General features: G+C 33.1%; 2 protein-coding genes across 2 annotated transcripts; both read right to left on the reverse strand.

Annotated features, from left to right (window-relative positions):
- Positions 1-635: 635 nt before the first annotated feature.
- LOC109815682 (thaumatin-like protein 1b) lies at positions 636-3,525 on the reverse strand. Its single transcript, XM_020380466.3, has 3 exons — positions 3,367-3,525; positions 2,575-3,280; positions 636-1,301 (listed from the first exon to the last, which is right to left on the reverse strand). Exons 1-3 carry the CDS (start codon positions 3,428-3,430, stop codon positions 1,094-1,096), a joined length of 978 nt encoding a protein of 325 aa, XP_020236055.1. The 5' UTR covers positions 3,431-3,525; the 3' UTR covers positions 636-1,093.
- A 4,542-nt stretch (positions 3,526-8,067) lies between these two features.
- On the reverse strand, positions 8,068-13,079 carry LOC109815672 (protein PSK SIMULATOR 2). The gene is made up of 12 exons (XM_020380451.3): positions 12,382-13,079; positions 11,789-12,102; positions 11,603-11,695; positions 11,395-11,485; positions 11,000-11,093; positions 10,484-10,581; positions 10,256-10,325; positions 9,521-9,618; positions 9,326-9,442; positions 9,096-9,172; positions 8,917-8,961; positions 8,068-8,802 (listed from the first exon to the last, which is right to left on the reverse strand). Exons 1-12 carry the CDS (start codon positions 12,610-12,612, stop codon positions 8,310-8,312), a joined length of 1,821 nt encoding a protein of 606 aa, XP_020236040.1. The 5' UTR covers positions 12,613-13,079; the 3' UTR covers positions 8,068-8,309.
- Positions 13,080-15,427: the final 2,348 nt, after the last annotated feature.

The raw sequence follows: 15,427 nt of genomic DNA on the forward strand, positions 1-15,427 counted from the left end.
AGCAGACGAAGATTTGCTTCTACGTTTTCAAGAAATTGATTCTAGTAAGTAAATATTTGATTTTCCTCATTTGTCCTCATGAAAGTATTGGAAATCTTCAATTTAAATGGACAACAGAGGATACTGCATCATTCACGTTTTGTCAATGCAGTTGTAAGGTCTATTTTGATAATTATACACTTAAAATCAATTTTGATAACTATTTTTCAAACATCATTTAATATGAAAATCAATTTTCTAATAAATGTACTCAAACAAAAATCACGTTACTTTAAAATCACGTTTACTTAAAATCAATTATACAAAATCACGTTAATCTCAAATCAATTTTACAAACGCAAATCCAAATACGCACTTAGGCCATATGCATGCATTAATTATTATCCCGAGGTATGTGCCAACAAAAATATCAACAATACTGTCATGCTAGCTAGCAGCACGTTGAAATAGAAGGCAGTAAAATTCTACTCTTTTCTCTATTATAAATAAAAAACATATATATAATTTTTAAATTTTAAGTGAATTTTAACTACTTTTTCTCCATATTCTTTGTAAAATATTTATTCTTTAATACATAATATTATAATTACATTATTTCTTTTGATATTTATAATAAGAATATATTATGAGAGTAGTTAAATTTAATAAGAATAACTATTTTTTTTTAATATACATAAATAAAATTAGTTTTCCTAATATGCATAAATAACAGGAGTACTCTACTACGAATCCATTTGCTTTTGTGATCATGTAGTCCAAGTCTTCCGAACCAATAAACGAATCTCATCACCCATAACACAAAGAATTCTACAGTCTACCTATTCATCCAAAAAGAAAGCTACAAGAAACCTATCAATTGCCCCACTACCTTTCCTCCATATAGTATGTAGTTTAATTTTGGGGGGTTCTTCACTCTTAACCATTGCTAATTGCAACATCGGATTCTGCTTTTTGAGCTAGGGGTCCAGGACAAAAACTAAACACTTGTAAAGTGACACGCATATGGTTGTGGTTGAAACTTGTGGGCCCTTCTCAACTCACGAGGCCCAGCATAGTGACATGGGCCTAGTTTGGAGAAAACTGGTGAAGTTAATTAGTAGAGGTGGCACAAGAGCCAAAAAGCCATGGTGATACTGACAAAGGCAGCAATGGCTTGAGATTCCCATACATGTGTACCTGCCGACCAGGATATTTCACTTTGATCCATGGCACCTACATATACCATTGTGCTGTTGTTAAGCTCTGGCGACGCAGAACCACTGCTATCTGATTTCGGGTTTTGCCCCTGCCATGATTTCTGACTGCAAATCCACAATAACAATAATACTATCAAGAAGACAATAGCACAACATGTGATTCTAACATTATTGACTAGATCAGTGAACCTCATGTGCAGTAAATAAATAATACCATATCATGCTAAACGCAACTTATTCAGATTAGATACCTGAAAATACTATTACTATAATAATTGAATTACCCACTTTCCTTCGTCTTTCGTCAAAACTTGCTCCCCTGCCTCATGTGGAATTATGAGCAGTACCGCATTGTCGTCCATTATTTTCAAAACAATTATATGATGATGTATGCAGCTAATTAGTTATATTTGATACAAAAAAAATATTTCTAACATATTTATCCTGCTTGGATAGTGGCGAGTTCTTAGTAGATTGAAATATGGCTTATAGTTTGACAATCACTTTCTTCTGAAATATTAAGCACAACTTTAACTTTCGACATATGACCTGTAATTTCAACAAAATGTTAATTTCGGATGGACAATAATATTGGACCACGATTCTTTTAGAGTAAAATTTCATTTTCTTTCAATTTAGAAGCTCCTGAGTTAAATGAAGAAGATGTACTCAAATGTACTATTCACTTTCAATTATTTGAGTTAGAATTAATTGGCTACACGTTGGTTTTACTCTCGCATTAAAAAAGAATATAAGTAGCATCTACGGCCCGAACGAACATGTTTTAAAACAAAAATAAAGTACATATATAATGAAATAACTATTAAAACTAAAATAAATTTACGTTTTAGTTTTTTGGAATTCTATTTTACTTGCAAGTTGCAACTTAGCTTTTAAATTCATTTTTGAGCAAGAATTGATTTATGAATTTATAAATTTGAGTTTTTTTCTATATAATTTTAGTCTTTGAAAGATTAGCTTTATAAACAGCAGACATTCTAAAGAGTTAGATAATTGGCCCCAAGATTTAACGTGGTTGCATACACAAGGCAGGATTCGAACCTCTGACCTTACTTAAACGTAAATCAATCCCTACCATTAAACCACACACTTGGAATTTAATATCAGTTATATAATTTTTATGTGCATATATATCTAATTTAGTATAATTATATACAAATAGTGAAAATATAATATTACCTCCTATCATTTTTAATAATAAATAAATTATATAGTAACGTGTGAAGTAAAAAAGGAAAGAAAAAGAGAGGAAAAAATGCGTGAGTGGTGAATCGTGAATCCCAGCACAAGGATGAAGGAAGCAACGCAACGCAACGTTGATATTTAAAAGCGTTAAAGAGGAAGGAAGGAAAATTACCTGGGGTTAGCGTTAGCGGAAGGACAAAAAGTGATGGTGTAATCCGCAGAGGAAGCGCACGTGAACGTGCTGGTCCTGTCATCGTACGCGTAGCTGTAGGCGCGTGGGCAAGCGCTCTTGAAAATCTGCGAGTACGCCGAAGGCTTGCAAGTGTTGGGCGACGCATACGCGCCTCTGCAGCAATACTGCGCTGTCCCGAACGCCTCGCACGCGCTCTTACACGCCACGCTCCCTTTCCCCTCCACGCTCTCAACCCTAAGCTCCGAAGGACACGCGCTGTTCAAGTCCCCCACGCACCCCGTGCTCGTGCACCTCTCGCCGGAGCCCCCCTCAGGCGCCACCAACATCGCCACGTTGTACCCGTCCACCAGGCTCACGTCGAAGAAATCCAGGCCTCCCTCGCCGTCCAGGCTGAACTCGCCCAGCGTTGCCGGCGGCGCCGCGCCATTGCCCGCGCATTCCATCTTCCCCGAGCCGCAGTCGCCCGTCAGGCAGGAGAATTTTCCGGCCGAGTCTTGGCTGCAGAGAGTGCGGCCCCAGAAGCGGCCGCCCCAAGAGGTGGGAGCGGTTATGGTTTTGGACTCGCCGGTTTGGAGAGCGAAACCGGTGACCGGAAGCGGCGGAACTCCGGCGTTTGAGAGAATGCCTGGCCACACCGTGTAGTCGCATTTGTTAATGACGGTGAACGTTGTTGTTGATGCTACACCTGCACCCAAATTAGTTAACTGTTTAAGTATCTATCAGCCAAAGTTTGGTTTTAGCGTTTTTGTTACTTGTCACTTTGCTATTTACCTGATGCTAATAGTAATAGATGCAGTGTTAGTGAGAATGGAAATGGTAGTGTCAACTGATCCATGTTATGAGAATCGAATCGACTAGAATCAACGGTGAGATAGCTAGATAGTCTGAAAATATAAAGGAACGGAGCTGGGAACGATGGCTATTTATAAAGGAATATTGTGAAGTGAATATAATTCTTTTTGCAAAATGTTTATCAAAAGGAAAAAAAAAATTATTTTTACAAGAGAAAAATCTACGAAAATGTGGTATGATTCCGTAAAAAATACTAATGATTTTCCCCGGATTTTACTGGGGGACCCATCTGGTTCCGGGGAGCACTCACGTGGTAATCCAGTATCAATTTTGTAACGTTCGGCTTCATTTTATTTCATTTATTACTTATTCACACTTTTAAAAAAGTATTGAATGCTATATTGAATGGGGAAAAAAAATCTAAGTATAAGAATTTTTTTACTTTCTTTTGTTTCTGTTAATCTAAATAATGCGGCATTTTCATTTTATTTATTTTCCATTTCTATTCATTCTGTTTTATCTCCTATCAATTTGGTTTCCAATTCAAGCAAATCACCGTAGTTGGGAGGAAGAAAGGTTGAAAAATCCACCGAAGACACAACCTTGAAGAACAAGGAAAGCCATAAATGCGTACACAGTTACCCACAGAGGCACAACTTACAAGACTCACAACCAATGATCATCACACACACACAGAATGGTTATCAAGACTTGAAAGTTGGGTGGAAAAAAGTCTGAAACATCAACCGAAGCCACCACCTTGAACTTGAATACCAAAATTACCAGTGAATACGGGGATCGGGATATTAATAAACTTCAACTTCATTCGTTAGAAATTGGTATCAATGGATCGATTGTATAAGGAAACAACACACAAGATGAACAAAAAGAGGTCCCACGGCGACACAAAATCTATGGACAAAATAAATTTCATCACAAAGCACTTTATCTCCCCTGCCCACTCTTTATTTTTTCGGAGTTACAGAAAGTAATCTACCTTTTTAATAAAATCACATCATCACCATAAAGAAAGATTAAATAAAGTATATTAAACAACTGTAAGACAAAAAATGACCTCATCTTATCATATTCAGCATCCAATTAGCTCCACAAATTTCTGTATGTTTTTAATGACTATTGTTTTCAGAAGGATAATGACCAAGTCGATGTGATCTTCATAATTTTAAAAGCTCAATTGATGTTTTACATGCTTGCATATATCCCATGTATACTCTTATTTTAATTTTAATGATTAGTAGCACGAATATAGGTGCACTCCACCTTCTAGTATAAAATTGCCTATTCAGCAAAATGTTTCGTATATTGAAGTGAAGGAAGGCGTCTTATATATGTTTCAAGCTTATTCTCCTTCCCAAAACATAAATTATTTTTAATTTTCCCCTCCTAATAAATAAATTTTTTCATCGGTCCCTTAGCCAATCTATGCTTTACCTAGCTCCATTTGGATACTTCTAACATTGTCATATCTGCAAGAACATTTCGATGTTATAAATATTATGTCAAAGTAAGGTCATGTGTTTCATGTTTGAGAAACTAGCCAAGACACTGATTTGGCTTTGTCTTACACCAATAATGTAACCCCGTCATTGTTCATTATAGCCAGTATGTAGATTACAAATTGGTGACAGAGTTCTCAGTGCATTCAAGATCTGATTGATTTTTCTTTATTCAAAACGGAACTTAAAGTATAAAAGCACCGCTGCAAGGACTACTAACTTTTCCCGTTGAGTTTAGGTGTCAAGAAGTTCTGGGATATTTAACTATGTTAAATACTCGGTAAAAAAAATTTGTTGCTCACAGTGATCTTATACAATTCAAAGAAGATTATTTTCCGTGAAAGATACCTAAAGTCTATATACCAAACAATTTGAAGTTGTCCAAACGCTGGCCAAGTTTACCTCAAGGTTGATCCACAATCTTATCTATCAATTCAATTGTAGGTGTTGCATTTTGGTATGCTACCTAGACTACCAAACTGAAGTCTTTGGGGGGGAGGTCATTTTATACTCCCCAAACTCACTTTTGTTAGTGTTGAATGGCATTTTGTAGAAAGTAATCATGTTTAGTTTTTTATCTTCTATTACAGTCTCAACACACTAACCTTGTCCTACAATTCTGCATGTGTTACAATTCTGCATGCGATTCGATTTGTTTTATGTTCAAAAGAAGTTGATCTAAAAGAGCTTAGCGCGCGCGCAGCAATCCATATTTTCTCACCAAAGTTTTGTTTAGATAAAACTTATTTGTAAACATTTAACATGGCAAGAAAATAAAAAGATAAAATAAATCTCTTTCATAAATTAAAATTAATTTAGGCATTTTAATTTTTATAGAAGTTTCTTTCATTTGATTTTTTTCTCAAATTTCTGCTATTCTTTGTCATACTTGTTTTTAACATAAAGAATACAACTATTATAATGATAGTCTTATCTCAACGAATAATAATACCAAGAGATTTTTTTAATTAAAGAGAGAAATTAAAAAAAATCAAATAAAATTTTTCTCTTATTTGATAGTTTTATATAAATAAATAAATAAAATGAGTAATGGGTGTTGGAACAAAACTTCAGGTCTCCTAAAAAATACTACCCCTTAAGAAAAATAAAATTTGAAATGAAATGAAACAGAAAATCCTTCCTGTGTGTTTGAACGTTAAATTTTAGAAATTTAAGAAAATTAAAATTTTTAGACAAATATATATATATATATATATATATATATATATATAATTTTCATCATAGATAAAATTGATTTTAAACAAATATATATATATATATATATTAAAATTTGAAGATTTAATTTTATAAAATTAAGTATTAGCCAATTTTAAATATTTAATAATTTTTAAAAATAATATTAGATAATATTTATTAATTTAGAAAATGATTTTAAATATTCAATAATTTTTTTTTAAAATAAACTATTGATATGTTTTATGTCAACTTTTAAAGAGAGAAGAGCGAGGTAAGAGAAAAAAAAAATTAAATTCTTATTATTTTTTTAAAAGAATTTAAAATTCTATAATTTTAAAGAATTTTATAATTATTGAATTTCAAATTTTTTATATATTTTTCATTCAAATAAAACATTTTACATCGGAGCATTTAAAATTTTTCAAAAAATTAAAATACTCTATCAAAATCTCAGTACAAACACACTCTTAATAAATAATTATCTTTCTTTTTACCCCTTCCAACATTTTTCAAATGAAGCTAATGAAGTTCAAAGTTTTCAAGAACTGGTTTCAGACTTCAAAGAAGAAATCCGACACTGCGTTTCAGGTTTAGATTCTCGGAAACTATTGATGCGGTCAGTGAGAAAAAGACTTCGAAGGGCTCCAAATTAAGTGAAATATTAGAATGAGCTGGAAACCAAAGTTGAGAGTGAGTGTGCAAATAATCGAATAATGCACAACAAGCTTTCGTCATAGATTCTCATATAACATATTATTTTTGTACGTCTTTCAGAAAATCCAAATAAAATGGCCACATTTGATTTCTAATCACTCTGAATTGATCTAAGAGGAATTGAAGTGATAACAATGTTTAAGCAATCCACCACCCAATGTTCCGCATGCTTCCAACACTGCTGTGTATGACATCAAGATGATGAAAAAAGAAGCCCAGCCAATTTGAAGTTGGTATCTATGCTAATATTAATTAATTGGTATTAAGATTGCTATTTCCTAACAGCAAGCTTTTGTAGTGTGCAATCGTGACAAATTCTTTACCGGTGTATATCTTGTATAAACGTTATCTACCAGCCCTACTAGCATGGCTCATGCTAGGGTACAAATATGGTTGATTGGCTAGACAAAACAATTTGCATGATCATTAGTAAGGGTTTTCTTAATTTAAGGATGGCTATACGGTATGAAAAATGCCGTCAATATGACATACGATACAATAAAATATTGTAGATAGTTTATCCAACTGGTAACTTATATATGTGGACGACACAGCTGGTTGAAATTTAATTTTCATGCGGAGATATTTCCTATTTGATTCGTATATATACAGTTCCGCTGCTTGGGTTACCAAGAAAACTTTCTGCAGAGAATCCATTTAAAAAGAAAGAATGAAAGAAAGGATATATAGCAATCCAACCCCTTCTTTAGCTTTGCTTTGGTGCTTAAGAAAACACACAGAAATACAACAACTACTAAAACCTATAAAAGTAGGTCCATTATGTCATGAAATGGGTTGCTATCAAACTTTGAAATGAATGAAAAAGGAAGTAGGAAAAAAATAAATGAATTATATAAAAAAAATTATAACAATTTTAAAATATATATATATTTGTATATATGTGCAATACTCCAGTGTCCTATATTTTAAAGTTTGTGCTTCGTTAGGTGTATGCGTGTGTCAAAGCTTGTGCTTCATATATATTGACTCTAACTTACTATATGAAGTATCAATTTTCAACTCATTTTATCTTCTTTTTTTTTTACTTCTTCCTTACTCCTCATCTCAACAGAGTGTAAATGTTCCTCAATAAATATGTTTAGAACCCATATCAAGAAAATACTTAAAAAGAAGTTCATAGATATGAAAATAATGGGAACTGGGAAGATTCCTAAAGCAAGAGATATGATTCCCAAATCAACAGGTAAACTGCATCTGGTAACAACAAAATTGGAGACTGGAGAACAATGTATTCACCAAAAAATAATAATAAATTGAACAACAGGAATTCAACTATTTCCCTCATTCTCTGTACAAAAAATAAATTGTAAGTTAAAAAAATCAGGTGTTAGTTGTTTATATAGATATATACATAACTATAATTGTATAGAAATGAATGATGACTATTATCCAAGCAAGAAAATGGACTAGGAAGAATTCTAACAGAAAAAACAGAGCAAGAGGCGAGAACCCCTGAGAGTGTAGATGAAGATTTCAGTAACCCAACCCATCCATAATATCCAAAACGTTATGGTTTTGGGGTTTAAAGACGAGTCTTGCACCAAAGAATTCCCCAGCAGGCGAACTCCCAGCACTTTTGGCCACATGAGAGTCCTTGATTTGTCTTTTCTTGGCCAAACCAAGATCCTCGCTTTTGCTAAGTCCTGGGTTCTTTCTCCTTGCAATTACCTCCTCCAATAATTTCCTATCCTCCTGGGAAATTTGAGATCCCAACGGCTTGTTGCTACTATCCACAGACAGAATTAAAAACTGTCGCATCTTAGACTGAAGTTCTAGTCCCTTAGGAGGAGACCTTATAGGCATTGGTCTCAATGTATTTTGTCTAGATTTTACAAAGCTAATCAAATGGTGAAGCCATGCCAACAACTCAATGATGTAAATATCTATCTTTCTCTTATCTGCATAATAAAGTGTCTGCAGGCGAATCAGATTACTTTCTGTGGAGGTGTCATCGCCAAAGTCATTACTACAATATCAGAACAGAGTTATCATGAGTTTTCCTTCTTTGGAGGTGTTATTTGTTCATATTACACATGTAAACACAATTATATCCATAAGAGTATCCAAGTTTACGACTAACCTTGTGTTTGCCCATTCGCCAACCCATCCAAAACCTTGATGTGCTCTGTCATGAATATCAATAGATAAATAAGCAATTAAAGGGAGCTTTAGCCCATTTTAATATAAGAAAATAAGACCAACAAGGGGAGACAAAAGACAAGTATATACAAAATGCAAACAATGTATTGCGTATCATACTTGACTGTATTTGTCGCAAATGGTACAAGCCACTGGAGAATCTTATCGATTTCAGCTTTGATCTGAGTGATGGAGAGCTACACATAAAATTGCTGTCATTTAGCATAATCCAAAATGAAATAAAACCATATCCTCGTGATGTAGGCGTGAGTGTGACTAACCCCCAAAAACTGACATAAATAGAATTAGAAAATGGAAGGCAGTGAATATCCAGTAGAGAGAGGGTATACCTCTTTCATATCAGCAATGGTTTGTAACTGGGATGGAAGAGCAGTCTTGATATTATTGGGCAAACCATGATACAATGTGTCTCTTGTGTTTGGAGGAAGAGCAGTTGGGCGAGATGCCTGATGTAAACAAACGTTATTTTAGCAAAAACATCTATTTGATAAGGTTATTACAAATTTTATCAGCATGATACATACAATCATATTTATCTGATTGATGATGTTAGCATAGTGCAGCGCAAGACCGGCTTCTCCTAGTCTTTCAGGACCCTCACTGAACTTGGTTGCAGATGTACCTGCCATGAAATCCAAAATTTCACAAGTTCTTATGACCAGCCAACGAGATCTACATGATAGATAGCACACACAAAAAGCAAGTCATGCAAGTCAATTCATGAATGTAGTTTTCCAAATGTTTTTACTCAGAGTAAATCGGTCCGAGCAGAAAAGATCGTTTAGCTGAAGAACAGTTGTAATCTCATTCAGCTGATTACAGTCACATAACTTACCATGATTCCAAATTGAGCTTCAGTGATAAATTGTACAATAGAGACATATAGAGTGTTAATTTCAAGGGTTTATTTTCTTTGTAAATATGCATCTGATGTCATTAATTTTACGTAGTTCAACCCAAAGAGAAAGGCAGCTGGTTATTTCAAGTTACATTTGAACCAAAAACAAGAGCATAGAAAAAATTGGAAAAATAATCCACAGTCCGTTTGCTTTACACAGAATTATGTCATACAGTTAGAAGGCATGCTTGATTTATTTATTTTCTTCGACAAAAAGTGTAGGTGCAGGATTAAAAGGACAAGTTCAGACTTCAAACCCCAAGTTAATTCCTAGACTCCTAGTGCATAAAGAGATGCATATGCTATAAGATGTATTAGGTACAACATTGGTTTTTTATTCATAAGAGATACAATTTCGTACCATGGTTTCCAAGGAACTCATAAATTGCTTGATGTATATAGATAACAATATCAACGAGCTTTTCAACTATCTGCAATAAGCAAATTCAATTCCAACACAATAAGTCCATTGTTGTAAATTGCGTGTATAAAGTATTCACTTCTACACTTCAAAGAAGGAAACGTGGGGAAAGACTGAATTCAACAATAGTAGATGCAAATTAGGAATTATTCGTTGATAATAATATACCTCCTCCAAATTTCTTGTCCAAAGAGACTTCTTTTTCAAGCTCCTAACAAACTTTCTTTGGTGTTTTAGCTCGCTTTGAAACATTGTAATACTCTCCCCTACAATTTTAGAGAGAATGTAGCTGTCAATCATTAGTTAATTTCTCCAGATTTAAATTTGCATGTGTCCTGCTGATAGTATGTATGTACGCCATACTGATAATCCAAACGCGTCATGGAAACTACTTCTATGGCTGAGAATATATTTCAGCAGAAAAAAGGTTTTTTTTATTAGAAAAAAGGGTTTTATTGCTCATAACATTGGGTAACAAATATTATGATTTATGAAGTATAAACCAATAATTTTTTGTGTGTGTGAGATTATTATACACTCCATCTCAAATATTAAAATACGATACCAAACTGAGCAAATAAAAAAAAAATAATAATAATAATAAAAATAAAACTAAAATTGTAATATTAAAATACCAAGTATTATTTGGAAGAGAATTAGGGAAAACTATTTAATGTTTCTAACCTTTTAGAGGAAGATTTAAGGACTCCATCTCCTTAATCTTTTGCAAATAATCTTGTTCAAAACGTTCATAAGCATTTAATTCATGGTACAGTTCCTATACAAAGGGAGAAAATCAGTTAATAAAGACGGAACTGCTAAAGAAACATTCATTTGGAAGACCTAACTTTAACCAATAAAGAACTCAGAAAGCATAACATGAACAAATATAAATAAACCTGGCATTATGCCTAAAGAACTACATACAGATAATACCAAAGATTTAATAATCAAAATCATGCAGCATACATCGAAGAAGCTAAAATGATGACAACAATTTTGCTCGGCCGTTTATTCAGTTCACTGAGGAGATTAAAAAGAAATACCCAAAACTTAATTTGAAATGACAATGAGCTTACAGCAGTATGCCGAGTTAGGCTGGTAAACTCCTGCATTGTCTTTTCTGCCTCTACCTTATATTGTTTGTCACCCGGGGCATCCAAGTGTAATCTGGTATATTTTTGCACAAAGACTTTAATAAGATATGTTTGTGATTGCAATCAGCTAAATATACAAACATGGTAAGTTGGCATAATCTTGTCATAAGCAATGTACAAGGAAACTCACCTTGAGAAATATCGATCTAGGTTGTGCCACTGTGGATCTTTACACATATTTCCAAATCTAGCCACTTCCCGTGAGAAGACATTGAACTCTTCCCTACAAATTTCCCCCAAATAACCAATGATAAGAACATAAAGAAAACGCACAGCAATGAGAAACAAGCATACTATTCTTCAAACAAGCTAGAACCTTTTGTCAGCCTCAGCCAGGCTAATTAGCTCCTTCATATCAGTGGAAACTAGTAGCTGAACCCCTTCAGATTGTAAAACCTCCATTTTAAGGAACTGAATGTTCTCCTCAGAAAGTGATTGAAGCAAAATTGTTCCTTTGGTTATTGTATTAGCAACTTCAAATGCCAATACTGATATTTTCTTCCCTCTAGAAGTCGTGCCAGAGACAAACCCACTACTAGTGTTTAACTTTGGCATGCCACTCCCAAGTGTGTCCAGAACTTCCACTGCCCTCTCGCTAGCTTTTCCCAGAAAAGAACCCCTATGGTTCACCTATGAAAAAAAAAAAAATAGACATCAATCATGAAACATTAAACTTCCAATTCAGAAGTTCCCTAACATACTATGAAATGCCAGCCCAGAAACTCTAATTTACTCAGAAACACGTCATTAATTAATTCATAACCGACATTTCATCAATGTAATTTCGCTCAACATCTAATTCTGGTATAATACGAAAGCCCTGATTCCAACCTACGAATTTCCAAAGAAACGATCCTAAATTTCCCTAATGATATGTGCATATTGTCAACATTCCAAATAAAAACACACCTGTTTTCCCCCAGTTGAAGTAGGAGTCGATAAACCCAGTTCATGCGAAAATTCAGTGTCGCGCTTCTTTTGCTTTTTACCTTGAGCACCAGTATTAGACCGTGAATCTGAAAAAATTTCTCCCCGATTCACATAGTTATTTTCCTTCTTAAGCTTCCCAGAAAAGCCCGAACTCTTCCCTCCGAGTTCAGCATTTTTCTCCACCATACCAGCCGAACAAACCGCTCCCATTATCTTGCTCAAAAGGTTAGCAAGGACCAGAAAAATAAAAAAATAAAAAAAAATAAAAAAATGCAACGCAACAGAATACAGCAAATGAAAAGGCAACCCCTGCGCAAAAGATAAACAAGTTTGAATTTCCAGAAACGAGCACGGTGGTTGGATTGAATAAATAATAAGAGAATTTGAAAATGGATGCGTAGCTATTTACAGAAACGGAGATTAGAAATGGTAGGGAGTAGGGAATAGGGAGGTATAAAGAGGAAAAGTCGCTGAGAATTTACGACTCTGGGGTTTGACTAAAACCTTGAATGATAGACATAGACATGACATGCATTCATTCATTCGTATTCATATGGTTGAAATTTTTGAACGAATAAAATAGTAAAAGCAAGCAATTAATGAAAAGCGGAAACGCGCAAATGAAATGCTGGGATCGGAATGAAGTATTTGACTGGAGCTACGTGGCAGCCAATGAATGCCAGCGAGCGACGACTATGTATCTCGTATCAAGTATCAACTACTCCTATCAAACATAAAAACGTGAAAACACAGGAAATCCAAGTCGCGCCCACCATGTGCTGTGGACTCCACCAGATCACGCCAATTAACATGCCTATCAACACTTTATTTATCTATTAACACATTTTTAGTTTTACAGATTCAAAATCCACTACAAAATATAATTCTAACAAACCTGTGAGCTTTTATTATTGGATAACTTTTCATTTTCTACATAACTGAAACATAATTACCTTTTTCGATATACCTGTAATTTGTTATTAAGATGTTGCATATTTATTTAATACTGATTAATAAATGATAAATTATCTACTACTCACATCTCTTTATTTTTCTATTTTGATATCAGAAGCTCTTAAAGCATTTAGCTCGGTCCAATCAACCATGAATTCCACCACTAATTCACACTAAAAAAATCATGACAACGGAGTGTGTCACAATCAAAATTACGACGGAATGATACATAAATATTTTTAAAGAAATCCTCGCTAATATTTTATTTTAAGAGAGAAAATATTAAAAAAAATTAGAAAATGGTCTTTTTTAAATTAGAGTTGGGTTCAGAAACCAATTACATGTAAAAAAGCAATAATTTTATAGATTGAACAAAATACTTAACTTTACGAATGTTTATTTCATTACTAAGAAATATTTTTTGATCCTTTATTTTTTAATAAATGAAGAAAAAGGATTTTTTTATTTAATTAATAAACCTTCACAATAACATTAAATAAAAAATTGGTATTCAATTATTCTTATCAATTGATGTATTTTAAATTTTTAATATTTTATCAAAAAATAACAACTTTCACTTTTTTATGCATTTTTATTAAAAGAAAATCCTTGTACAAAAATATAAACAAATAACTATTCTATAAATTCTTATGATTTAAGTAATATTAATAGTAGAATTGCTACTCAATTAATATCACCAATCATTGTATGAATTAAAATATATGTTTTTGAAACCCTAAAAATTATGAATGATCACACAAATTTAATAAAAAAAAAAGTTACTCAAACACAAATCACATATTATTATCTTGAGCATATATCTCTAGTATATATTAAAAAAAACTAAATAATACAAAGAAAAAATGATTAAATTGTAGACTATCATATCATTAATTTAAATAACGCATAAAGAGAGAGATAAAGAAAGAGAGAGAGAGAGAAGGATAACTTGTATAACATTTTTTATTTTTATTTTTCTAGAACTTAATGGTCAAAGTATTAGACACCGATTACACTAAACAAGAGGGGGGAAAAAGATCGATTGCACTGAAAAATGAGTGAATTACATTGCAAGTTCAATATATATAAAATATGCATTGATACATGTTGATTAAAATGAAAAGGGAAAGAAACATAATAGTAAAGAAATAAAAGAGAGTTAGATAAGGAAAAGAGTATAAACTAGTAAAACAAATAATTTATTGAATTTGTAAATAACATGATATCCAAACGAAGGATGATGTAAGCTTTTGGCTTCTAATTGACACCACAACAATTGTTAGTTTGCTTTTGTAAAATGTTGTACAAAATTGTTCTCCTAATCTCTAGCATTTCCCAAGTATTTCTCTTCTCTTTCTATCTTTGATTTTTTTTTTCGCCGATCAGTTCCCCTTTTGAGAGTGTATTTGTCTTTTTATTAATAGCAAAAAATGAAGCAAATGGTAACAGGCTTATCCCTTCTTGACCAACTCCTCTTCACCATCTCCTATTTTTTAGACACCACTAACCAACCATTATATTCTCTCCGTAAGTAAGCATTACAACCTTATCTTTTGTAATTGACTTGTCATCCTTAATTTTTTTTATTTGAAAATAATATGTTCCGATAAAATTGGTTATTCACATAGTATCCTGAACAATTTATCTCAAAGGGATCAACAAAGAAAATCAATCTTGTTTATGAGGAATGGTTGGCCACTAACTAACAAATATTGGGATGGCTATTTAACACAATGGCAAAAGATATTATCACCCAACTTTAACACTGTGAAACATCTAAAGAGCTTTGGGAAGATGCTCAATGCTCAACACAATGAAGATAGAGGAGTATCTCATAAAGATAAAGCCACTAGCAAATGATCTCAAACTCACAAGAAGTCCCATCTCTAGCATTGATCTGATCATTTAGACTTTAGTTGGCTTGGACTTTGACTATAATGCTATAGTAGTCCAATTATTTGACAAAAATGATTTGAATTGGGATGATTTGCAAGCACAACTCCTAGCATTTAAAAATAAACTTGAGCAATTAAGTTCCTTTTCAAATTTGACTCTTAGCCCTTTAACATAT

Source organism: Cajanus cajan, chromosome 4 (assembly GCF_000230855.2).
Source record: "Cajanus cajan strain Asha chromosome 4, NIPB_CcT2T_4, whole genome shotgun sequence".
In the NCBI taxonomy this organism is placed as follows: Eukaryota; Viridiplantae; Streptophyta; class Magnoliopsida; order Fabales; family Fabaceae; genus Cajanus; species Cajanus cajan.

What these genes read in the sequence shown, in the direction of transcription:
- LOC109815682 (XM_020380466.3), bottom strand. Translation starts at nt 3,430, where the DNA reads ATGGATCAGTTGACACTACCATTTCCATTCTCACTAACACTGCATCTA. An exon ending in TCTATTACTATTAGCATCAG is followed by an intron (nt 3,281 to 3,366) that starts GTAAATAGCAAA and finishes ATTTGGGTGCAG; the next exon opens with GTGTAGCATCAACAACAACG. An exon ending in TCCGCTAACGCTAACCCCAG is followed by an intron (nt 1,302 to 2,574) that starts GTAATTTTCCTT and finishes GTGGATTTGCAG; the next exon opens with TCAGAAATCATGGCAGGGGC.
- LOC109815672 (XM_020380451.3), bottom strand. Translation starts at nt 12,612, where the DNA reads ATGGGAGCGGTTTGTTCGGCTGGTATGGTGGAGAAAAATGCTGAACTC. An exon ending in CTTCAACTGGGGGAAAACAG is followed by an intron (nt 12,103 to 12,381) that starts GTGTGTTTTTAT and finishes TTTTTTTCATAG; the next exon opens with GTGAACCATAGGGGTTCTTT. An exon ending in TCAATCAGATAAATATGATT is followed by an intron (nt 9,443 to 9,520) that starts GTATGTATCATG and finishes TGTTTACATCAG; the next exon opens with GCATCTCGCCCAACTGCTCT.